Source organism: Lipotes vexillifer, unplaced genomic scaffold, assembly GCF_000442215.2.
Source record: "Lipotes vexillifer unplaced genomic scaffold, Lipotes_vexillifer_v1.1 scaffold753, whole genome shotgun sequence".
In the NCBI taxonomy this organism is placed as follows: Eukaryota; Metazoa; Chordata; class Mammalia; order Artiodactyla; family Lipotidae; genus Lipotes; species Lipotes vexillifer.
In genome coordinates, this window is record NW_006783618.1 from 1,083,228 (window position 1) to 1,109,099 (window position 25,872).

The window sequence follows — 25,872 nt, forward strand, 5'->3', positions numbered from 1 at the left end:
AATAGAACACATCTTTGACAAATGGCAGGGAAACAAATCTTTCCTCACCTTTTCTTTAGGCTTTTGTTTTACAGGAATACTGGGGCGAGGAGCCACTTTTTTCTGCTTGCTTTGCTCTGGACCTAAAGAATTCAAAATAAACTGCAGTCAGATGTTACTAAATTTACAGTTAATGCTAAATAGCAACAATGACTCTAGCACTGATTGGCCTGAAAAGAAAGGGGCATTAGAAAAAACTATTTAAACTCTAGGCTTTAAATAGGCAATTAAGACAGTATCTCCAACTTAACTGTTTTTTGCTTCTATTTCTTTATTATTATATAACAGCTAAAAGAGAGCTAATTGGAACTTCTCTGGTGGTCCAGTGGTTAATACTCGACGCTCACAATGCAGAGGGCCCGGGTTTGATCCGTAGTCAGGGAACTAGATCCCGCATGCATGCCGCAACTAAAAGATCCCTTGTGCCACAACTAAGACCCGGCGGAGCCAAAAAAAAAAATTAAATAAATATTTAAAAGAGAGCTATTTTTCTTGTACCAAAGACTTAAAAATGTACATTTCAGGTTTCCAAATGCTGTTTAAGACGTCAGTGTCCTGTGCTGGTACTTCTGGTTCGGCAGTTCTTCCTGCTGTCCTCACTCACCTGACTCTGGAGGTGGAGGCTGCTTTTTCTTGGGCTCACTAGGAGTGGTCTTGGGGACTTCTTTTCTCGGTGGTGCTGTGCTAGGGGGCTGTAGGGGGATGGCTGGTGCCGGCTGGGAGACCTGCTTGCTGGACTTCCTGGAAGAGGGCGTGGCCACTTGTTTGGCCTCAGGTCCTGGGGTGGAGGCATTCCCTTCCTCACTCTTGTCCTCTGGGGGCTTGCGCGGAGGTGGTTCACTGTTGCTTTTCTTGGGGGCGGGATCCTCTCTTGCTGACGGGGTAGACTTCTGACTAGAGTCCGCCAAGCTCTTCACAACACTGCTCTCTTTGCTCTCTTTCTTTTCACTGGTCTTAGACTTTTTCTCTTTCTTTTTCACAGCTGGGGGTGGGGGGGAAAAGCAAGATTACTTTTCTGTAAGTGAGAAAATTTTATTTAAAATATAAGTATAGGGGCTTCCCTGGCGGTGCAGTGGTTGAGAGTCCGCCTGCCAATGCAGGGGACGCAGGTTCGTGCCCCGGTCCGGGAAGATCCCACACGCCGCAGAGCGGCTGGGCCTGTGAGCCATGGCCGCTGAGCCTGCGCGTCCGGAGCCTGTGCTCCGCAACGGGAGAGGCCACAACAGTGAGAGGCCCGCGTACCGCAAAACTGAATAAATAAAATAAAATAAAATAAAATATTCCTTTGTCCTCTGCATTTCCTGAAAATTGGTAGTTTCCCTGGCGGTGCAGTGGTTGAGAGTCCGCCTGCCAATGCAGGGGACGCAGGTTCGTGCCCCGGTCCGGGAAGATCCCACACGCCGCAGAGCGGCTGGGCCTGTGAGCCATGGCCGCTGAGCCTGCGCGTCCGGAGCCTGTGCTCCGCAACGGGAGAGGCCACAACAGTGAGAGGCCCGCGTACCGCAAAACTGAATAAATAATAAAATATTCCTTTAAAAAAAAATTAAAATAAAATAAAATAAAATAAAAGTATAGGAATGTAACAATCTTAGTCTCAGTTTCCTACAGCTAAAGTTGACACTGGAAGACTCAAGAAAGTTAATGCCAAGTGAAACAGGTATACTTTTATTACTCTAGGAAATGAAATATAATTTTTTGTATGAATTTTTAAAAATTTTTCTTACGGATATATTCAAACATACTCCAAGGTGAAGGGAAGAGTAAAATGAACACTCATGTACCTATCACCCAGCTTCAACAACCAACAGCTCCCTGGGAAACAGCAGTACCTGAAAAAAGGCTAGTATTCTCTTTACACTAGACGTACACAACTATATGACATTAAAGTAGGAAGCATTTGGGGGAAGATCTTTTGACAACACTACCTTTTGCTTGCTTCTGAAGGTAAGCTTTGGAAGGCATCCATTGTAGATTCTGACATTTTCTCATCCTAGAATAATAAGGGATACCATAAAGTAAACTTCATTTAGGAGAGAAGCAATTGAAGCAAGTATTAGTTCGTCTGCAAGAATCCGTGAACCTTGGGCTTCCCTGGTGGCGCGGGGCTTAAGAACCCACCTACCAATGCAGCGGACACACGTTAGAGCCCTGGTCCGGGAATATCCCACATGCCGCGGAGCAACTAAGCCCGTGCACCACAACTACTGAGCCCGCGCTCTAGAGCCCGCGCGCCTAGGGCCTGTGCTCCTCAACAAGAGAAGCCACTGCAATGAGAAGCCCCTGCACCGCGACAGAGTAGCCCCCGCTCACCGCAACTAGAGAAAGCCCGCGCGCAGCAACGAAGACCCAACACAGCCAAAAATTAATTAATTAATTTAAAAAAAATTAAAAAAAGAATCCATGAACCTTTATTCAGGTTCATTTTGAGAGTTGAAAAAAGGACTGCTCATTATTTAAATTCAAGCCTTTAAATCCTTTGATCAGCAATTTCACCTACCTTGAGGATCTAAAAGGAGCAAATATCAAATTATTTTTGAAATGGGACTCAAATGCCTTGCAACCCAGTACTGACTAGCGCCACACACAAAACGATCAGTCATTATTCCTTGCAGTCAAATCAGTTCTGCTCCCTTATGAGATGATTATTCATATAGTAATCTGAACACAAAATGCACTAAAATTACCCGAGTCCTTTGTCTGCCACTACAATGCTACAGGTCTATCTCAGGGCTTTGAGAGATATTTCAATCCTCAGTTTATTGAAACTCAAAACTTAATTTGAAGTTTAATATTGAACTGAATCCACTGCAACCCCTAAATTTAGTGCAATTTTATCTTGCTATTTTTTTGTTGTTCTGTGAATTGTCTCACTTCTTTCCACTAGTGAGACTGAGACAAGATTCTTGCTTAAGGCCAGACTAAACCAAAGCACACAACTTCTCAGTGTCTCCTAGAACCTGTCTCCCCTTAAGTAATGCAGCATTTCTCCCAATTATGTTTTATATAAATCACTTTCATGTTATTCGTTCATTCAGCAAATATCTATGGATAATATCCATTCCTGGTGCCAGGCACTTGATGAGATACTCAACCACCAAAATTTCTTTATGCAATTCTCTTGATCCACTTTAAACAAATTATCCCAGAGAGTAGAAAGTGCATCCACAAACTGACTAGAAAAAGGGAAAAAAGGTAATCAAAACTTCCAGGGAATTCCCTGGCGGTCCAGTGGTTAGGACTCGGCGCTTTCACTGCCGTGGCCCGGGTTCGATCCCTGGTTGGGGAACTAAGATTCCGCAAGTAGCGTGCGGGGCGGGGGAAGACTTCCATAGGCATGAAAATATTCTGAGAGTTAGAGAGCGGAGAGACTTACATCACCAATATTTCCTGAAGGCCATAAAGATAAAGGTAATTTCAGTTGACCTGATAAACAGTAGGCCTAAACTCATTGGTGATTAAGTAGAAACCCTCCAGAGTTGCACTGATATGGCAGCTCTAGACACATGTGGCTATGTGAATTTAAAATTACATGGAAATTTTAAATGTCATTCCTCAGTCACACCAACCATGTTTCAGGTGCTAAATAGCCATACGGCTAAGGGCTACCACACTGACCTGAGCAGATACAGAACATTCACAGCGCTGCACCTGAGGATTTCTGATTTAAGCACAGCCCAAACCCCAGCACAGCACAAAATCCAAGCGTGCAACTCATCTTGCAACTTGAGGTGACTTGGTACAACCACACTGGGCGTTCAGGCGCATTTTCTCTGTGACAAGCGGGACAGTGGCTGAGACCAGCCCCCCAGAGAGACGCGCACTCACTTGCAGCACTGCTTCTTTATGTTGCGGCCACCAAACTTGGGCTTGTCCAAGCAGTTAGTGCACACACCACAGTCCTCAGGCACCTGGCAGCCGGGACACTGTCCACACCGCCTCGACCGCCGTCCCTTCTTTACTGGAGGTTCCTGCGGCGCCTTGTTTCTGGTGACGGGTTTAATTGGCTTGATGGGCGGAGCAAGAGGTTCGGCATCTTCTGAGCCAGCAATCGATGACTTGTCTGTTAAAGAAACGTGGCATTAGCTCTGACAGTGTCTGGCTCCTTCCTGGGAGCAGAGGGGAGATTCTCAAAATCTACTGATGTTAATATATACATTCAAACCTTGTTTTAATTGAGACTCCAAAAATGAAATTCATTACAATAAAAATATTCACATGCAGAACACAGAGCCTGTTTTAAATAATTAAATGTTTAAAAATGCCTATATCTTGCAGCTTGATGAAAGCAGAAATCCAAACAATGGAAACAAAATACAGTGTAACCTAAAGTCAAGAAATATGAATTGAGGGAGTCCCCTGGTGACCTAGTTGTTAGGATTTGGCACTTTCACTGCAGAGGCCCGGGTTCGATTCCTGGATGGGGAACATCCTGAAAGCCACGCAGCGTGGCCAAAATACAAAAAATAATTAATTAAAAAAAAGAGAATATGATTAAAGAAAAGAAAGTAAAGAAAGCATTAAAAAAAAAAAAAAAGAATATGAATTGAATGCTTCTGAAGACTCTCTAAACCTCTAAATCTCATCTGAGCAGTCACCCATGAGAACGTGCCTCACAGACCTGAAACCACAGGGCCCCAGCTGCTGTGCTCTGAAATCCAGGGGTACAGAGGCCACAATTACCACAGAGGTTGCTCTCGGGCTGTGACAAGCGTGGCAGGGATACTAGGGTAGGCCTGTTCCAGGGAGACACGAGACTCCTCTGACAGTCAATGTTTGCTCAGGGGCTCCCTGACAGCCTTGCCGAGCTTTCTCACACTGCATGGCATCCAGGAAGATTCTGCCCAGCCTTCCTTCCCACTCTCCTTCACTAGGGTCAGACTTACAGAGCAGTCTGACAGCTCTCCCAGCCTTTCCTGACTCCCTCCCCATTTTCTCTCTCAGGCATTTCCTCTAATAACACCCTTACACATTTAATCCCCCCGCCCTCCGCCATCTGGTTTTTGGAGGACCCAGCCTAACATATAATGCTATGAAGAGCCTACTGGGCACTCCCAGGATGATCAGCAAACAAACCCAGTGTCTGCTTAGACCTCAAGGTTGACATCCCCGACCTACCATCATTTCCCATGGAAGACAAAATCTTTTCTCGTTCTTCCCAAGGTAAGGCACTCAGGGTGGGCATGTCATCAGGAAACACAGCTCGTTTTCGGCCAAGGGCAACAGCAGCTCTTCTGCAGACGTGTTTAATCCGGGGTCCTCGCACAGAGGTCTCTGATGAGTCACTTTCTTGACCCTGAGTAGGAGGCAAGCCAAAAACAAACAATAACAACCATATGCGTTGAAAATATAATTGAATGAAGCCAAGGTATAGATGATTAACTTATAGATTCAACACATACAACTCTAGTTATTCCCAGCTGATATGCCATATCAATATATAGAAATCGCCTACTTCTAAAATTGGCAGAAAAGGATTCTAATCAAAAAACAGAAATCAACTAAGCTTCTTCTATTCCCAATTATATGACTTCTTTAAAATTTTCCTCAGAAAAAATCAAGCTGCCAGTCTGCATTATCAAGAAGCTCATTCTCGTGTAAGTAGGGCTTATCTAACCACAGACTATTTCTTATACTTCCCTGATCAACAGAGAAGTAGGGGGAAATAACCTATAAATGGAAGTATAAAAGGCCACGGCTCCAAACAGAAAGGCCTCACATTTTAAAGAGCCACGGCTCCTACCACTAGGAGGTTAACCAAAAACATCCAAAATGGTGTCAGAAATAAGTCTCATCATATTCGTGCTAGACCTCTCAACTGGCAGAATTACTAAATGTAAATGTGGCCCTACGCTGAATAACATTAAAACCTAAGTTTGCGGTCATCTTAACCTAACTTGATATGTTGGTATAAACACGCATCTACTACGTGACAATGTTTAAAAACAATCTAAAGATTGGCAGGTTTTCTCAGAAAAGACCAGTGCCTAGCTAGCTCGCTTTGCTAATTAAAAAAAAAAAAAAAAAAAGCTCTTCCTTACAAAAATCTGTTTGTCATCATCTTAACTAACTGAATTGTACAGCTTTTCTGTACCACAACTTGAGGCTAAGTGGTTCTCATATGTATTCTGCAAATACCTGTTTTCTATTGGTCTGATCACTCACAACTCAGAGGAAGAGATTCCCCCTCGTCCCTGTTTCCTATAGTAAACAACAGTAAAACAATCTGACTGCAAAAATGCATCTTCAAAATTAAGTCACAGATTCCATCACACCAAACCCATTAAGTACAAACAACTCAGCATTCAGGGTAATGTGGCCCCACGTACCTTTCAGTCTTGGTTCACCGCTTTCCTACACGTACGTACCAGTCCAGCTATCCCCATTCCTCAAGTATGTTTTATACTTTTCTATCTCTACCCTACACTGTTTCCTCTCCTTAAAAATTTCTCCCCTATCATTTTCTACCTATCAAAATCCTACCCGTCCGTAAAGGACCACTGCGAATGCCACCATCTTTTCCTGATTCCCATACCTGGATCTAACTGAAACACTCAGCCTAAAACTTGCTCCTAGATGGGGCTCGAGAAACTGTTGGTTTTTAATGGGCAAGATGGAAAAGAGTACCTGTGCTTTGGGCTGGTCAGTTTGTTTAAGACTCTTACTCTTCTCAATCTTGCAGAGCTGGGCTTTGGCCTTTTTTAGGAGGCTGGCAACCCTCTTGTCAGTCATTGGAAGCTTGTCTGCCTGAGCCAACATGGAGCCTATGGAGGAAGTGGAATGTTTAACAGTGCTAGATGAAGGAGCGGAAAGGCAGAGGGTTTTCTCCTTCTCCAGGGATGGGGCAGTTGGGCCGAGGTCCAAGTTGGTTTTTTCCAGATTTCCTCTCCCTTTCTTTACAAGTATTTTGGTTTTGACAGCTGCTGTATCCCCAAGAGTCACAGAAGCAATATCAGTCCCAGAATCAAGTGATGAAGACTTCTTCCGCCCGGTTGCTTTTTTGGCAGAAGATGAAGCGGCCACATCTTCACCAACAACCTTCTCTTTGGAAACCCTACCCACAGGATACAAAGCAGAGCTACTCTGAATTTCTGATCCCTTTTTCCTTTTCTCTTTCCTGGACTCCCGCTTATTCTCTTTTTCTCTCTCCCGGTCTCTCTCTCTACTCTTGTCCTTCTCCACGCTCTTGTCAGCATCTCGCTCTTTGGACAGCTCCTCGGGGGCCTGGTCTTTATTTCTCCCTCTCTCAGTCTGAGAGCCTGGGGTAAACCAAGGGAAGAGAGGAGTGGGACTACTGGATGAAAATGGCTCTGCCGGAGCACTAGTCTGCTTCCTTGGTCTCTGGTTTTTCTCTGCAGAGTCCCCAGACTGAGTCAGGGAGTGAGAAGGAAAAGTAAAAGTTGGGTTTAAGGCACTAGTGGCAAGAGGACTAACAGAAATGCTTAACGAGGAAGAGACAGAAGACGGTGGGGTGAGAGGTGACAGCTCAGAAGTGCTAAGCCTTCCACTTCTTGTCCTCATGGAGTGAGAAGGAGATCTTGGTTCCGATCGAATAGGGCTAAACACTTTTCTTTTCCTTTTCCTGTTAGATACTCCTGAAGAAGATGTTCCAGCAGAAGTTCGATTACTAGGCAAGGTTACAGACTCAAATATCCTAGAGTGAGCCTCACTTGGAGTAAATCGTGGAGCTCTCAGAAGAGGACTCCTTTTGTGCATATCAAACCTTGTTCCAGAATGGAGTGGCGAAAACAATCGGGCTGAAGCAGCAGTACCAGATGTGGAAAACCCGGACGCGAAGCCGACATCCTCAGGAGTCAGTGGAGGGGGGCGGAAATTATCAAATATTGGTTTGCGAATAAGACCTTCTTTGGCATACTTTGCTGAGGAAAAGTACTGTGGCTCTGACCTAGAGTGCTTTAAAGAAGTCCACCTAAATGTTGGTTCTCGCAAAATAGATTTTCGCTTCCCTTGCATGGGAGCGGCAGAAGTAGGCAAAAATGGTGATGCTAGAGGGATGGTTGGAGGCATGAGCCAAGGTGTGTGGTCAGAGATACTGGAGGCTGGCTGCAGCGGGGGCGGTGGAGTAAGCAGGGGTGGAGGTGGCGAGGAAGAGGTCTGCTGCTGGGGGGCACTTTGTAGGGTGGACAACTTTTTCGTCGTTCTAGATCCAAAACTTCTCTCTGACACTGAATACCTTCTGCTTCTCCTGTCATTACTATCGTTTTCTGGGGACTGGGAAATAGGCAGTGGAGTGTGAACTTCGGGGGTATCGCTCCGCTCTTCAGGAAGTACCTGAATCTCCTCAGAGGCCTGAGAATCTGTGGAGGTATCAACACTGGGGCTACTGGACCGGGAGGAGTCTGAAGACATCTGAGAGGAGTGCTGAGAAGCTGCACTTGATTTTTCGGAAGATCCACAGGACGTGGCACTGAATCTACTATTTGGTGTAGACTCTAGTCGGGCAATTTTAATTGGAGGGTCATAATCCTCATCCTCTATGAACCGCCGAGGAGTTTTAATGATCCTCGAGGAGATGGCACTGACAACAGGCATAATGAACTGTCGGATGTTTTTGACCTGTGTCTTCACCTTTCTTCCTTGCAGCTGAGCTGCTTCTTTCTCAATTTTCTTTTGAGCCCCCTTTTTTGCCCTCTGCAAGAGCTGCTTAGCAATTGTTGCATCTGTCCTTTTAGAAGAAGGAATAATCCTAACCGGCTTAATCCTTCGAGGGCTTTGTCTGACTACTGTCTTATCTTCTTTCGTGAGTGGAGGTGTTCCTTCCTTGTCTTTCCGGACCTTCTGGGGCTTTTCCAGTTCAGAGTTAATGAGGAGACCTGAAGGGGTCTTTATCCTTTCTGTTGATGGAGGCCTTCCTCGCCGGCGTACAATCTGTACCCCCTTCCTTCCTATTTGAAGCTTCCCTGTCTTAAACTTTGACTTGAGAGGAGAGAGTTTACCTGCTCTTAATTTTTTAATCTTTGTGGCTTGCTGAAATGTAGCAGAAGGTGTTCGTTTCATTTTCTTCAGGCTATCTTCTTTGTTTCCCTTTGGTAACTCTGAAATGTCCTTTCCATGCGTTATTTTGAGTTTTACTCCAGGGAAGGTGGGAGGTCTTCCTCTCTTCTTTTCTATACTTTTAGAATCTTTCTTCTTGATCTTATCTCCAGATTTGGTCTCTGATTTATTTAGAGGGGAGAACACAGATGGGTCTGAGAGGAGAGCTGAATTTCGGTCAGAGCCACTTCTAGGTCTCCCGCGAGGTTTTCGAGGACTAGTTTTAACTGTGTATAGAAATTAAACAATGAAGAGCATATATTTAGCTTTGTAGTTTAGGTCTTAACTAAGCTGAATATAATTTACCACAAGCCATTCTGTACTGAACTCTACCTGGGTCTAATCAGTCAATAAAACATCTTAATTGTGCTTAGTTTCTTTTCACCAAAAACCTGCCTCAAAGAAATCAAGTAAATAACATCCTACCTAAAAGAACACTTAACTACCTTTTTGATAGAAAAACTAAGATAATAAGAGGTTTTCAACTGAGCAATTAATATATAAAACTAGTTTTCCTACAACTTTGGGTGAACATGAAGGTTTTTTCGGAATTAAAAAAAGGTGTGTTTTTAAAAAATCTGTATGAGCTTTTCCATATCGTAGCCACCAAGAGTTAATATCTGAGAACACATTTATAGTAAGTCATCCCATTTTTTCAACTCAGAATTTTGGCTTTCATAAATCTGAACAAGGTGCTCTTCAGTCCACAACATACCGACTCCTAAAGGCTACAATAGTATACCAACTTCTATATAGGCAGCTCAGCTTCCTATATTTTCAATCTGCTTTTTTTGCCAAAGTAAGTTAAAAAAGTTTCACTGAAAAGAAAAACATTCATTCATGAGACATCAGAATAAGATCACTGAACTCAGCCGTAGGCGAACTAATCAGTGAAATGACATGAGATGTCCATTCATCTATTCCCCTACCTACAGGTTCTTGAACTAGTTAGTCTCAAATTACAAAAAAGATTTAACCATAATTGATGTCAAGAGCAAACTGACAATTTAAATCAGATTTCTTCTATTCTAAATAAAAGGAATTTGGCAACTTATAAATCAGCTCAATTTGCTGCTTATCAAGAGACTTCAGAAAGACCAGTTTTCTAAAATTCTCTTTTTTTGTTTTTGTTTTCTTTTTTTGGCCATGCTGCACAGCTTGTGGGATCTCAGTTCCCTGACCAGGGATTGAACCCAGGCCCCAGCACTGAAAGCAGTGAAAGCCTGGAAGCCTAACCACTAGACCACCTGGGAACTCCCTAAAATTCTTTGTATAGTCTGTACTTTCTTTTCTTTTTAAAGATTCAGTCTTTTTTATTGAAGTATAATTGACATACAATATATATTAGTTCCAGGTGTACAACATGGTGATTTGATTTATATACACCACAGCCTGATCACCACATATAGTCTGTACTTTCTAAATGTACTAAGAGTTGCCTCCTCTATCATATCATCTCTTCTCTCGTGACTTTTCAATGTTTTATATGACTCAACATTCTTCTGAGATTAAAACCTCCCCTAAGAGGCACCAGAAGAGATTTATGCCATTATGATGAACACTTTAGACTATGGAACCAGCTTTCTAACAGAACAGAAATCAACAAAGGTCTTATTGTTGAGCTTTCTAAATATAAATGCTTTCCTCACCAATTAACTTGAAACTTCTCTTAATAGATTAAGATTCACAAATCTGTTCTCAATATATACTAATTACAATGAAAGTAATGGACTAGAAGACAGTAGAGAAAGTTTCATTTCTTAATAAAGTATACACAGATGGTTTAAAAAAACAAAAAACAACATTTAAGGTACACTGACAGCCAAGAAAAAAACTTGAGGAAACCATCAAGAAAGGGTTGTGAATTAACAAAATAAACTCCTACCCAGAAGTATATCACAAGATTCCTTACAATCTTGGTAGACTTGAAGCTGGCTACTCATAGGCCTTTATTAATTCTGAAAACCTCTTCTATCCATCTTTTAAAAAAAGCTTTTGGTGGACAGGTAGAAAAAGCAGAATAGCGAAGAGTCCTGCTCTGCTAACTTCCATAATCCAGAACACATTCAAAGAACTCACAAATCAGTCAGAAGTAACTGCTCATCATGTCTTTTCTGGGCCTCATTTTATTATCTATAAATGAAGGGTTAGACCAGACAATCTCTAACATCACCTGATACGAAGTTTTAAGATTTCATCACATCTTAAAGAGAATATTGCTACTGTCTAAATGGCACAGATACTGGAATACTACTGGCTAAGTCCTCTCAACTAGAATGGCAATACCACCACTTGGGAAAGGAAAAACTGTCAACTTATGTGTTTGAGTTAGATTACTACATAATATACGATGACTCAAATGAAATGCAAATGCTAACAAACATCACAAACTACGTCAACATCAAGGACCAAAAGGACAGCTAACAACATCATATTTAACTAGACTGTCTATGCACATAAAATCAAAGACAACCATACAAGAAGTCAGAATGGCAGCACAGATGGGGAATGTTTTTTTCATCAAAAGATCTATAGCCCTCTCCTATACAGAACAATTCTGCAAGCCATTAAATGTTATTTCCACTGAGGATCATCTTGCAGGAAACTGCTGTTAAGTCTAGAATTTCAAGACCTTCTAGATATATTGAGAACAATGACAAATACTGCTAATAAATGGAAATACCCATGTCGTTTTTATTTTCTTTATTTTAACAGTTTTTCAAGGATCAGATAAAATAGTTTGATACAGTGCCAACATTTTGTTTTTAGTTCTTTGACAACAGTAGACCAAATTTCATCTGTAAAAAACAATGGCCAAATTATTTCCAAAGTCATATTTACTGCCATACAATTCAAAATGTGTAAATGTGAGGATGCTGCTCTCAGCAGGTAACCTTCAATTTGCCTACCAGATTTTGCAAGCACTCCATGGAAATCCAGCCCCCATGCCTCTGGTGGTTCCCATAGAGAAGCATTATCAAGGATAAACCAAAAGCGGCCTGACAGAGAAGTCCCTTAAAGAGGTCTAGCTCATAAGCCACTTCCTACTTAGTGTGAGGGAAAGGGAAGGATGCACCCAAAAAACCCCAGTATTTAAGACCACCCTTTACATGCAAAGAAGGCAAGGGGAAGTCACAGTCTCTTAACAAGCAAAACATAAAGATGCCATGCATTTAACTGGCCATACCTGAAGGAGACCTTGTGGGACTTCGTACTCTGACTTCTTCATCTGAGCCAAAACCTAAGAACTGCTCATCCTATAACAAAGGAAAATTATTTTAAAATCAGGAAAAAAACAAAACAAAACATGAATCTGAACATATCCCAAAGAAATGCCCAGAGGAGACACAAATGAATTTGGAAAATTTAGCCTCTACGTATTACTCATCATCATTCATATGGGTATTATTAAAAAATAACTTAATACTGAAATAAATGGACCCAGCCATATGGCTTCATTACAGACAAATAGGAGCTGTGTAGTAATTGAACAATGCATTGATAAGTCATCTTTGGTGCACAGTACATAGGGGACAGTCCTAAATTTCAAACTATAGATACAGCCCAAAACAATTAAAGAATGACTTTAATTCAAGTAAGCAAATCAGTACAATGGCAGAAATATACAGCCCCAATAAAACAAATATCTTTTCAACAAGTTGTTAAGTCTACAGACACATAAGGAATAATCTACAATATCATAATCTCTTGTCTACTAAATATTAATAGAGACTGAAATTGCCATTATCGTCAGTTCCTTAACTCAGGAATTGACATTTAGATGTGATTTCTATACATTTGAGATCCAAAGATTCTCAACATGCATTTTATGGCATCATTTTTAAATGCCCTGTGATAAGAGACTTAATGGTGGGCAGCAGCATTTGTGAAAGGGATGATGAATTGACTACATCAATTCAAGAATGCGTCCAAGAATAACTGAAGGAAGCATCTTATTTTCAGTCATACTGAGAAAAGGCAAAAACTTCTCTTTACCTCTAACTTTTAACCTGCCTTTTAAAAAAATACTAAGGATTTAACCGATTTTGAACAAATTGTCAAGAAATATGGTCTATTTAAACAACCTGATTAATAGAAATTCACCGATTCAGAAACTAAGAGTTTTCTACAAAGAGATAAGAATTTCAGATGCCAGAAACAAAATCCACATAAAATAAGAACAAAATAAGGAATTACAGACAGATTTTCTTGTACCTCCAATTTATACTGATAATCCCCAAACTAAGTTCCAACAGTTAAAGCCCCCCAATTGTAGAGGGGGCCACTTCATCCTCTCATTTGTCAGCACGTGCCACCACTGAAGAGAGGGAAGGGCTTGTCTGAGGCCTCAATTTTTTTATTTATTGGAGCGTTGTAAGGAATAAATGAAATAATTTATGTAAGTTATGTAATTTATGTAAAATCATTCATAAAACTATAATGTGGTGTCCATATTGCAGTTATTATTGATGCGGTTTTAGAAACTTAAGTTCTGAAGGGCCAAATGACTTGCCCAAGATCATACAGTTATTTACAAATAACTTCCTACCATAATGGCTACAATCTAAAACTATAAATAAATATGTAAAGGAATCCAATAAATCACCTACAGTACAAAATACCCTATTCTTTCAGCTACTATTACAGTAACATGACACCCATTTTCAAATCCTTAAAGTTTCTGATTTAATTCATTCTTTCCCTGCATTATCCTTATGGAACAACTGCTAATCTATGCATTTCACAAAGACATCTGAGGATTTCCTAACGCTTGCCAGGGCTAAATGCATAAGTTCTATGCTCCAAGTGTTGCAATGAGAGAGTTCTAGCAACTATACATACAATAGCCAACAGGTAAAGTAACCAACAGCTGAAGTAATGAAAAATGTTTAATCTTTAAAAGAAACATAAGAGATCCACATTGCTATGTTTATTATCAGCAACCTCAGTGAGTCACTTTTCTATATTTCTTTCACAATATGTAACTGTACAACCCTAATTCAGTGTGCTCCAAGAGTACTACTGAGCTGTCAAGCAGTAATTTAACTAACTGCCAATGTTTAAAGTTTCCAAGTACTTTCCAAAATGACAGAAGGCATTAACTCTTTCTTTGTGGTCTTGTAGTTGGAATAAGAAAAGAATGACTTGACTTCCACCCAAGAGCTTTCTTTTCACTTCAAATATAGACTGACTTCTTGAAGCATGCTTAAAAAAATAAGCACCCATTGTTTAAACAATCCAGACAGTTTAGCCAAAAACAAAAGCCATCATTGTTATGTTAAAGAGCTCTGGTCAGCTAACTCTGAACTTCCAATTCCACGTAAAAGTCCCCCAAAATCTAAGGAAAACCAAGCTGAGAAAGCACTGGGGAAAAAAATGCTGCAAGAAGGCGCTACAAATGAAGTCCTTTTTGCCTCTCCTGTCGCTCCCATCACCCCCTTTAAACACATGGGGTTCCTGGAAGATGCAGTAAACAAGGTAACCGTGCTAGCTTCCCAGGGATTTAGACTTGCCTAGAAATCAAAAGACTAAGTCAAAATGTCTACAAAAAAGGTAACAAGAGAAGCTGCAATTAAATCCATGTTTGGCACTATGGCACCATAAGCCTGGACACTCGTGAAGAGAGGAAACAGGAGACCCCACGCTACACAGGATGAAATATTCCTGGAAACTGGGCCCAAACAGCCACCCATACTTTTCCTTTCACTCTGGCTTCCTCTGATGAGCACAGCACTCCAAGACAAAGTACAGGCAAGAGGCAACAAACCTATTCCTTCTGGATAATGATGTCACTAGATCGTCAAGATTTTACCCTTTTCTTACCTCCAGAGATAGAAAAATATCCTTGCCAAGTTGAGCACCATAAAATACTGTTGGATCATATTTAGCTTCCAGAGATTAGGAATGCAATGAAGCTAATGTTGTTTCCCAAGTGAAAGTTAATTCTAAAATAATAAATGTGTGGAATTTCTTTATTATCTCTACCCCTATCTCTAGGGGTTATTTGAGAACTTCCAAACATACGTTTACTAGCAAATTCTACATTACCCATAAATATCTTAACATTTGATGCTTTTTATTTTAATGGCAGAATTTTAATCCTTTAGTGACTATTATATTTGTGATGAAGCAATAGGAATATGTTTTCCACAAGAGAATCTAAGTGAACCCAAAGTATTACAGACAATGATGTTTACAGATAAAATGTAATGATGAAGGTATTTTAGAAAAATAAATGAAGTTCTGTATTTCAAGGAACTATGTACTACTAGGACAACTCTGCAAACAAAACACTATTTCTTTTACTTGTCCATTCATTCAAAAACCATTTATATGCTATCTGTTCCCAATGCAAAGATAAGTAGTAAGACACGATCCTGCTCCCAAGAAGTATCTAAAGCAGACAGGCAGGTGCACAATCTCAGCCTTCCTTTAGAAAGCCAAAATCCCTTAAAATGTCAGTGAAGGATAAATTACTATGTAATTCATATTCTGGAATAAAAAACTGGCTTAAATCTTGGAAGAGTTCATTCTTCCACTTGTATTAGTATTAGGTTCATGGAAAAATAGTCAACAAATTTCAAAATTCTTCCAAAGGATGGCAATGTCTATCTCCATGCCTCAGTATTGTACTAGGCACCACTCCAGCATTAGAAATCTGAGAGAGTTTAAGTAATCGAGACCTAAATCATCTGCAGTGATTAGATGCGACACAGTTCCTAGTAATACCAGTGATCTGATAAACTTGCAACTGAGAAAGTCAATGCCTTTTCCTTCCTACCCCCAACTAAAATAGATTTTAGCTCCTCCCGTAAGTTCTTCCCAATTTAGTCAGAGCAGAAATCATTCACCTGGAGTTCTTCACCTCCCAATCTAACGTGGAGGTTCCAAAGCTATTTTGAAAACTCTTCTATTAAACAAGCTTGGCCTTTGATGAATAAGGCCTAGGATGACTGCTCATAACCTTCTTTCTTTTCTAGCAAGAGACTCGGCACTTCAGAGCACTGAATTAGATGGTAAGTACCTTAGCATTCTTCTGTCTCCAAAATGGTTAGTCTTTAGAGTTAAAAAAAAAAATCAAATTTCTTCAGCTACAGAAGTTTATTGATGAATCAACTGACAATAACATCAAAAACCATAGACAGTATAAAAAGCGCCCAATACGTAATTGTTTGAAATTCTTTGTTTTGAAGGCTTATAATTTTTGGTATCATCATATATGGTTCCATCATATGAGGAGGCCACAGAACTAAGAAAATTACTAAGAAAAACTAAAGAAGACGAAGAAACGTCATGGAGGCATATTGTGCATCTCAGTAGCTCTAGTTAAAGAAGAGTAACACTTCTCCTTTGGGAATTTATTCCAGTTAGCTACCACTGCTGCTGGCACATTTCTCTGAGTGTCTATCGCTACAAGCTCTAAAATAACAAGGGCTTGGGAATTCCCTGGTGGTTCAGTGGTTAGGACTCTGTGCTTTCACTGCTAAGGGCCTGCATTCGATCTCTGGTTGGGGAACTAAGATCCCACAAGCTGGGCAGTGTGGCCAAAAAGATAAATAAATTTAAAAAATAAAATACCAAGGTCTTAGCATTTAAAGACATACATAATCACCAGTACTTAATTAGCATAATGGATAAAGAATGTGTTTACAAGTTTGTCTCCTTCTCTAGAGCATTCACTCTTTAAAGACAGGGAAAGTTTACTTATTCATTGTTGTATTTTAGTATCTGGCACAAATTTAGAGTAATAAATGTTTGTAAAATGAAAATAAAGGAAATGCAGTACACTGTTTAAAAAACATTACATGGTAATAGCACGGTAGCATAAAATACTGGTGGACTCAAAAGAATTAGACAATAAGATTCTTCTTTTAAGAATTCATAGGGAGGGGTCTTCCCTGGTGGCACAGTGATTAAGAATCCGCCTGCCAGTGCAGGGGACATGGATTCGAGCCCTGGTCCAGGAAGATCCCATGTGCCACGGAGCAACTAAGCCTGTGCACCACAACTACTGAGCCCACGTGCCACAACTACTGAAGCCCAGCACGCCTAGAACCCGTGCTCCGCAACAAGAGAAGCCCAGCAAATGAGAAGCCCACACACTGCAACCAAGAGTAGCCTCTGCTTGCGGCAGCTAGAGAAAGCCCTGGCACAGCAATGAAGACCCAACACAGCCAAAAATAAATAAATTAATTTTAAAAAAACACAAAAACTAATGGAATGCAGTGTGTTTCCTGCTATGCCAGAGGAATACACATGCCAGAAAAATGAATATGGAAGCACAGCAGAAAGGTGACTAACCCAGTCAAGGAGAAAGAGTCAGGAAAGCCACTACAGAAAGGGTGAAAGCTTACTCAAACTTCTAAAGGATGGTAAATTAGGGATGAAGGGAGATATTTCAGGCAGAGAGAATAACACATACAAAGGCACAGAGATACAAAAGAGCATGGCATGGAGTGAAATTACAGACAGTTCAGTAGGGCTGAGGCCCTAGCTGATGTGGGAAAGAAGCATAAGATATTGAGGAGGAAAAAAGGCAGAGGCAGATCATGAAAGGTCTTAAATGCCTTTCTGAGTTTGAAGTTTATCTTCAAGGAAGTGTGGGCCTCATCCTGAGGGCTACAGCTCATCAGTAACACTTTCGGGCAGGAGAGAAGCATGATTAGATTTATATTCTCAAAAGATCACTGTGACAGCAGTGGGGAAGTAGAGACTGCCTTTAAAACCAGAGGCAGTAAGAACAGCTATAAAATGACTGCAGTGGCAATGGGGATTAAGGAAAAGGGCAGATTCCATAGACAGTTAGGAGGCAAAATGAACAAGGTTTCAATATAAAGGGTTCAGGGAATGGAAAGAATCAGTAAAGACTTGCAGGTGTTGGGCTTAGGTTGATTAGGTTTATGGTGATATATTTATAAGACTGGGAAAAAAGAAAGAAGAGAGGTTTCTAGGAGCAGGAGGGAAATCAGTTTAGACGCTTGAGTTTGAAATGTCTGTCCAAGTTGTAAGATATAATGATCTGGAGAAAACGCATCTGATTCAATGAATTTATGAATGCTGAAACTGTATGTATAAACAGTCACCCAGGGAGAGAATACAGAGAGAAAAAGAGGATACATGGTAGGTCCCCAGGGAATACCCACACTTCACGTACAGGGGAAAGGGACGCTAAGGGGGGAGACAGAGATGGAATGGCCAAGGAGACAGATCATGTATCTAAGTACAGAACAGTCAAGGGAGGAATACACATCAAGAGATGGCCAAGTTGGGGAGGGATACAAAAGGATTTTGTACAGAGGATATCAAAATTGGGAGGTCACCTATGACCTTACCAAGGTCAACTTCAAGGCAGTGTTAGAGGCAGGAGGAACCAATGCGCAGTGGGTCAAGGTGTGATTAGAAAGTGACAAAAATGGAAGTCAGTATAGACCACTCTTGAAAAAACTCAATTACATGGGAAAGGACACAATGGGCACAACGTAAGGAAAGATTTGCCTGGGGGGATTACTTATTTGTTTGTTTATTGGCTGCACCGCACAGCATGTGGGATCTTAGTTTCCCCACAGCGTGGAGTCTTAACCACTGGACAGCCAGGGAAGTCCAGGACTACGTTTTTTTTTTTTGTTTTTTTTTTTTTGCAGTACGCGGGCCTCTCACTGTTGTGGCCTCTCCCATTGCAGAGCATAGGCTCCAGACGCGCGGGCTCAGCGACCATGGCTCACGGGCCCAGCCGCTCCGCGGCATGTGGGATCCTCCCGGACCGGGGCACGAACCCGTGTACCCTGCATCGGCAGGCGGACTCTCAACCACTGCGCCACCAGGGAAGCCCCAGGACTACTTTTTGAGTTGAATGTGTTTACATGCTGAAAGAGAACACAGCAGCCAGGAAGAGACTGAACATTCTCAACAGCAAATCGCTAATAAATGGGAAAGGGATGGGGAGGAGGGGTTGGCACTGAGAGAAAATGAAGACAAAGTGCAACGGAAGGGAGCTCTCTATCAGAAAAGGGGTTAAGCATGCATTTAGTTGCAGACAAGGTGATAGGCAGGAGTTAAGCTTAGAGAGTTTGCTGAAATCAAAGGCAAAACTCTGTTTATATGGGCATCTGCCAGACGAGAGACACAGATTTCTTCAGATTCTCAAAGAAAAAAAGCAGCTCACAACCTACAAAAGTTTTTTAGACCGTAGCTCTAAAGGAAATAAATCATGGACAATGGCTGGTTAAGAATAAATGGGAGGGCTCCCCTGGTGGCGCGGTGGTTAAGAATCCGCCTGCCAGCGCAGGGGACACAGGTTCGAGCCCTGGTCTGGGAAGATCCCACATGCCGCGGAGCAACTAAGCCCATGCGCCACAACTACTGAGCCTGTGCTCTAAAGCCCACGAGCCATAACTACTGAGCCCACATGCCACAACTACTGAAGCCTGCGTGCCTAGAGCCCATGCTCCACAACTAGAGAAGCCACCGCAATGAGAAGCCCATGCACCGCAACGAAGAGTAGCCCCGCTCACCGCAACTAGAAAAAACCCGCACGCAACGAAGACCCAACGCAGCCAAAATAAATAAATAAATTTATTTATCTACTTAAAAAAAAAGAATTAAAAAAAAAAAGAATCAATGGGAGGGAGGGGACTTCCCTGGTGGTCCAGCAGTTAAGACTCCACACTCCCAGTGTAGGGGGCCCAGGTTTGATCCCTGGCCAGGGAACTAGATCCCACATGCCACAACTAAAGATCCCCACAGAGATTCCCGCATGCTGCAACAAAGATCCCCACTGCCACAACTAAGACCCGGTGCAGCCAAATCAATCAATCAATCAATCAATATTTTTTAAAAAAAGAATAAATGGGAGGCGGTAATGGGGAGAAGTGGGAAATCAGATGCAAAAATTGATAGAAATTGATTTGGTTGGAAAGGGGTAGCCACAGCAGGGCCAAGATCAAAGACAAATAAAGTATCAGAACCTTGTTAATTCTAGGATGGTATATGGTCAAAGCTCATCCAATAAACAGCAGGAGCTACCTTTGGGTCTCAAATGTAGACAAGGCATAACTCTGAAGTTTGAAGTTTATTCTAGATACATACATATGAAATTAGAGTAGGAAAGAGACTGAATAACTGGAGAGCAGATAGCAGTCTACAGCCAAAATTCAAATGTGACTGGCATTCAATCACTCCAGCAAGTATTTACTGAGTGTTGCCAGGCACTGTTTTAGACTACACAGGTGAAGAACTGACAGAATTCCTGCACCATGAGAAAATAACCATGTAACAAATAAAGAACGCAATGAGGGCGTGAAGGATTGATGGGGGTTACCTGTGAGGGCTGTTTTCACTAGGGTGGTCAGAAAAGGCTTCTGACCTTGGCAAACTGTGGGCCACAGGCCAAATCTGGACTGCCACCTGGTTTATTCAGTCCATGAACTAAGAATGGTTTTTAACATTTTTAAATGGTTAAAAAAATCCAAAGAAGAATATTTCATGCACATGAAAGTTATAAGAAATTCAAATTTCAGTGTGCATAAATAAAGTTTTATTGGCACACAGCCCCATGTGTCATCATTTCTGTATTGTCTATGGCTGCTCCTGGACCACAACAGCAGGGGGGGAGTCGTTGCGACAGAGACCATCTGGCCCTTTGCAGAAAAAAGTGGCTGAACCCAGATTTAGACCTAAACGATGAGAAAAAGACAGACATATAAAGATCTAGGTGGCATAGTATTCTAGCTAGATGGTAAGTGCAAAGGCCCAGACACAGCAACGAGCATGGCATGTATGACAGACGAAAAGGCCAGTGTGGCCGTACAGCAGAATGAGTGAGATGAGAAGAGGTGGTGCTGGAAGAAGCAGACCTGACCAGAGGCCAGATCATGTATGGCTTTGCCAGACAGGGAAAGAAATCTGGATTTATCCAAGCAGTGGGAAGAAGGGAGATGGGGGAGAGATACCAACATGTTTAAAGTGAGGGAATAGTAAGATCTGACACTTACACATGGAATCTACAGTTGCTGTGTGAAGAACAAACTTCACTGAGGTAAGAACACAAGCAGGAAGATAAGGGAATAGTCCAGCCAAAAGATTATAATGGGCAAGTGTGGGGTTTTGGTAGGAGAATTAATAAGAGGAAGTTGGATTTAAGGTATTTTGAAGGTAGTACAGACAGAATTTGCTGATGGGTTATTTGGAATGTGAATATATAGAGAAATCAATGATAACTCTCAAATTTTAGGCCTGAGCTACTGGGTAAAGGGCAGAGTCATTCTGAAACAAGGAGAAAGGAGAAAATCAAGACTTTCTGGACATGGGAAGTGTAAGATACCTACTAAATATCCAAGTGCTTCAATGCATATCTGTTTCCTTGTCTGGGAATAGCAGTGGCTACCTCACCAGGTGGGCAAGATTAGGTGAGATAATACATGTGAAGCACTGAGAATACTGCCTGATCCACAACACTCAATAAACGCTCATCATGCTTATTATTATGCAAATTGAACGTCAAATAGGCAGCTGGAAATACAAGCCTGGGACTCAAAGAAGTAGTCAAGGTTTAGACAAAGATTTAGGAGTCCTCAGCATACAGATGAGGCCTGGATGAGGTCACTGAGGACAAGTGCACAGATAGAAAAGGTGGCCAAAGGCAGACTCTTAGGTGACGCCAGCATTCAGGGGAGTTAAGCAGAGGAAGGAAGCCATACAGAATACTGAAAATTAATAACCAATGAGTTAAGAAAAAAGCAAATGAGTGTAGTGTTACAGAATCCAAGAAAAGCGTGTTTCAAGAAGGGAGTGGTCACCCGGTTCAAATGCTGCCCAAAGGTTGAACAGGAGGAGGACTGAGAATTATCTATTCAATCTGGCAAGACAGAGGCCCTTGAGGATTTTGATAAGAGCAATTTCCTAGAGTCATGGGGATAAAAGCCCAATTGCAGGGGTTGAGGAGTGGCTGAGAGGTGAGAAAGTGGCACCTGCAATTACATACTGCACTTTCAAGGAGTTCTGTCGTGAAAGGGAGCAGAAAAATTGGGTAGTAGCTGGGGGAGGACCTGGGGTCAAGGGTTTTTTAAAACAAGAATTATATTAAGACAGTTGGACAGTTTTATATGTTGATGAGAGAAAAACTGGTGATGCAGGAGAGAGGGGGAATAACTGCAGGAATGACCCTGAGTAGATGAGAGGGGATGGAATCCAGAGCGTAAGTGGAGAGCGGCACTTCTTCAGTTGTAGAAGGCAGTAAAGGATGTGCTAGTGCTTAAGTTCCCTTTTAACAGGAAGGGGAAAGCTATTAAATACCCTGGGAGTGGGCTTCCCTGGTGGCGCAGTGGTTGAGAGTCCGCCTGCCGATGCAGGGGACACGGGTTCGTGCCCCGGTCCAGGAGGATCCCACGTGCCGCGGAGCGGCTGGGCCCGTGAGCCATGGCCGCTGGGCCTGCGCGTCCGGAGCCTGTGCCCCGCAACGGGAGAAGCCACAACAGTGAGAGGCCCGCGTACCGCAAAAAAACAAAAACAAAAACAAAAAAAAACCCTGGGAGTACTTTAAATATCTTGATTCATATATTACACCTGGTATAACTGACTCTCAAGAATCAGTAAATCAGTAAATGAAGACTACTACTTGAATTGCTCCCAAGAACAGTTCTGTTAATGTTAGTTTTGAGAGCTTTGGCCTTCAAATTACCAACTTCCAAAGTATCTTGCAAGGTATTATAATTTTAGTATTTATATTCATGCTATATTTTAAGCCGAGCTCAGTAAAGAGAAATTAGACAGTAAGTTCCATGAGGGAAGGGGGGAAGGGACTTGTTCAATGCTAATGCCCCAATACTTGGTCATCTGCCTGGTACATAAAAGATGTTCTTTGAAAAACAGATTAGATTTCCAGTCACCGTTTCTTACTCTGTAGAGTGCTATGTTTATGAATGCCATTTATTAGGGGGAAGATGAGCCTCTTTGCAAGCAGTTTTTCACCATTTGTAAGAGAAAAAAAGATAGTGACACCTGTAAATCATTTCCAAAAAGTGAATTTATCAATGACGTTGTTGAATGTATAAGAAGGGGAAAGAATAAAATACTCAGGCATAGTCAAATACACAGATATCAGGAGACAAACTTCTTAAGCCAAGACGGTTTCTGAAATCAAAGCAGTCTAGAAATGTACACAGTTACTAAACTGACATCATACTCTCTTGTCAACAGAATGGCAGGGACAGGGCCAAGGCCAGATTCTCTCTGGCTACTGGTGCCTCAAAGAGAACTGTGGCTGTTTGAATGCAAAACAGATAGGAAGAGATTTACACTGTTTTAAATATGATCTCTGCCTGATACTGAGAAATGTTAACCCCCAAAGTCACCTAGGATTAAAGAGTGCAAAGACAAGTAATACAATGTTCTTCAATAACAATAGGTGGTAAAATTTTCACCCACACAAGAATGAAATCGTTTTCAAATATTTAATTCAATTCTACCTAGCAACTCTCACCTAGGAAATACAAATGATACCCACTTTGTAATTAAAGAAAGAAGTATCTCCTCATCCTCCCTCCATTATCAACAAGAGCAAGAAGCAAAGATGCTCAAAACAGCTAAACAAATGAGACAGGTGAACTCCACCCATCCTGCTCCGGAAAAAGAGGTCGACAAAAAGAAGCTCATTGTCTTAAAAAAAAACAAAAAGGCAAAATGAATGCACTACATCAGATAGTAAGCTATACAGATTCTTGGCAATGCCCCAAATCACTTCACAGGACCTTAAAAAACAACAAACAAACAAACAAACAAAAATCAGGACTTCCAAACTCCCAGGTTCCAAGTCTGAACTGGTTTATCTACTTGCTGAAGCAGAAGAAATAAGCCCACTTACCTAATATACTGTAGAAATTAAATTAATCAGTACAATGACAGGGTTTATTCTTCTCTGTTTAACAGGAAAGTACCACAAAATGACTGGATCCACTTGAATAGGCTGGAAAAATTAAACAAACACCAACACTGTTTTCAGAGATGGTTCTTTTTATTACAAGAGGTTTTGGTCCTCCATATGCCAACTTTCAGCAGTTAACTTCATTTTGAGCTATATGTTCATTCAACTACAAGTTTCTACTATAAAATTTGTAGTTTTTTCTTCCAGCTTGTTCTGATCTTGCCGCGAAAGTCAGGTTGCATCTTTCCTTCTGGGCTGTCGAATGATCAACAGCAGCTAAAGTAACACTGAGAAATTCACAACTTTCTTTCCTCTAAAGGTAAAAAGAGTTCTCTCTCCAAAAAGCCAGTTTTCGGAAGGAGCAAAGTGAAGTTACATGACAAAAGTAAACACTCCCTTTGGCAAAACAACAAAGCTACTAAGTCAGCCAACACAATTTTGACCCAACATTTTTGAGGAATTAATGTTCAATATATGAGTTGGGAAGTTCTGTGTTCTTACTAGCTTGAAAAACCAACTGACTCTTCTGACTACTACATCATATTTGGAAGTTCATCATCACATTCTGAGAAGCACACATTATGCGGCATTAACTTACTTAAAAAAAAAAAGTCCCTGGTATTTTATTAGTCAACACTGGAATCTCTCAAGTAGAATAAAGAATCAGCACAGTGGTTGAGAGCCCGCCTGCCAATGCAGGGGACAGGGGTTCGTGCCCCGGTCCGGGAGGATCCCACATGCCGCGGAGCGGCTGGGCCCGTGAGCCATGGCCGCTGAGCCTGCGCGCCTGGAGCCTGTGCTCCGCGACGGGAAAGGCCACAACAGTGAGAGGCCCCACTCACCGGAAAAAAAAAAAAAAAAAAAAAAAGAATCAGGAGAGGGCTTCCCTGGTGGCGCAGTGGTTGGGAGTCCGCCTGCAGATGCGGGGAACGCGGGTTCGTGCCCCGGTCCGGGGGGATGCCACGTGCCGCAGAGCGGCTGGGCCCGTGGCCCGTGGCCGCTGGGCCTGCATGTCCGGAGGCTGCGCTCCGCAATGGGGGAGCCCGCGGCAGTGGGAGGCCCGCGTACCGAAAAAAAAAAAAAAAGGATCATGAGAATTATTCTTTGCTGTTTATAATCTTTTGCTTTCTGAATTTATACCTGTATGAGTAGAAAATTAAAAGTTACGGGAAAAGGGGCTTCCCTGGTGGCGTAGGGGTTAAGAACCCACCTGCCAGGGCTTCCCTGGTGGCACAGTGGTTAAGAATCTGCCTGCCAATGCAGGGGACACAGGTTCGAGCCCTGGTCCAGGAAGATCCCACATGCCGCGGAGCAACTAAGCCCGTGCGCCACAACTACTGAGCCTGTGCTCTAGAGCCCGTGGGCCACAACTACTGAGCCTGCATGCTGCAACTACTGAAACCCGCGCTCCTAGAGCCCGTTTTCCGCAACAAGAGAAGCCACCGCAATGAGAAGCCCACGCACTGCAATGAACAGTAGCCCCCACTCAGCCCCTGCTCGCCACAACTAGAGAAAGCCTGCGCACAGCAACAAAGACCCTACTCAGCCAATAAATAAATTTATTTATTTATTTATTTATTAAAAAAAAAAAAAGAATCCACCTGCCAATGCAGGGGACACGGGTTTGAGCCCTGGCCCAGGAAGATCCCACATGCCGTGGAGCAACTAAGCCTGTGTGCCACAACTACTGAGCCTGCGAGCCACAACTACTGAAGCCCACGTGCCTAGAGCCCGTGCTCTGCAACAAGAGAAGCCACTGCAAAGAGAAGCCTGCTGCACCGCAATGAAGAGTAGCCCCGGCTCACTGCAAGTAGAGAAAGCCCGCGCACAGCAACAAAGACCCAATGCAGCCAAAAATAAATTAA

General features: G+C 42.1%; 1 protein-coding gene and 1 non-coding gene across 2 annotated transcripts in view; one reads left to right on the forward strand and one right to left on the reverse strand.

Annotated features, from left to right (window-relative positions):
• Positions 1–25,872, reverse strand: part of KMT2A (lysine methyltransferase 2A) — a 72,440-nt gene that overhangs the window by 32,920 nt on the left and 13,648 nt on the right. The window contains 7 exon segments of the mRNA XM_007456314.1: positions 49–122; positions 644–1,021; positions 1,965–2,029; positions 3,865–4,099; positions 5,155–5,332; positions 6,664–9,317; positions 12,278–12,347. Coding sequence (XP_007456376.1) covers positions 49–122; positions 644–1,021; positions 1,965–2,029; positions 3,865–4,099; positions 5,155–5,332; positions 6,664–9,317; positions 12,278–12,347 — 3,654 coding nt within the window.
• On the forward strand, positions 3,254–3,325 carry TRNAE-UUC (transfer RNA glutamic acid (anticodon UUC)). The gene has a single exon. It is a non-coding gene; the product is annotated as a tRNA-Glu (tRNA).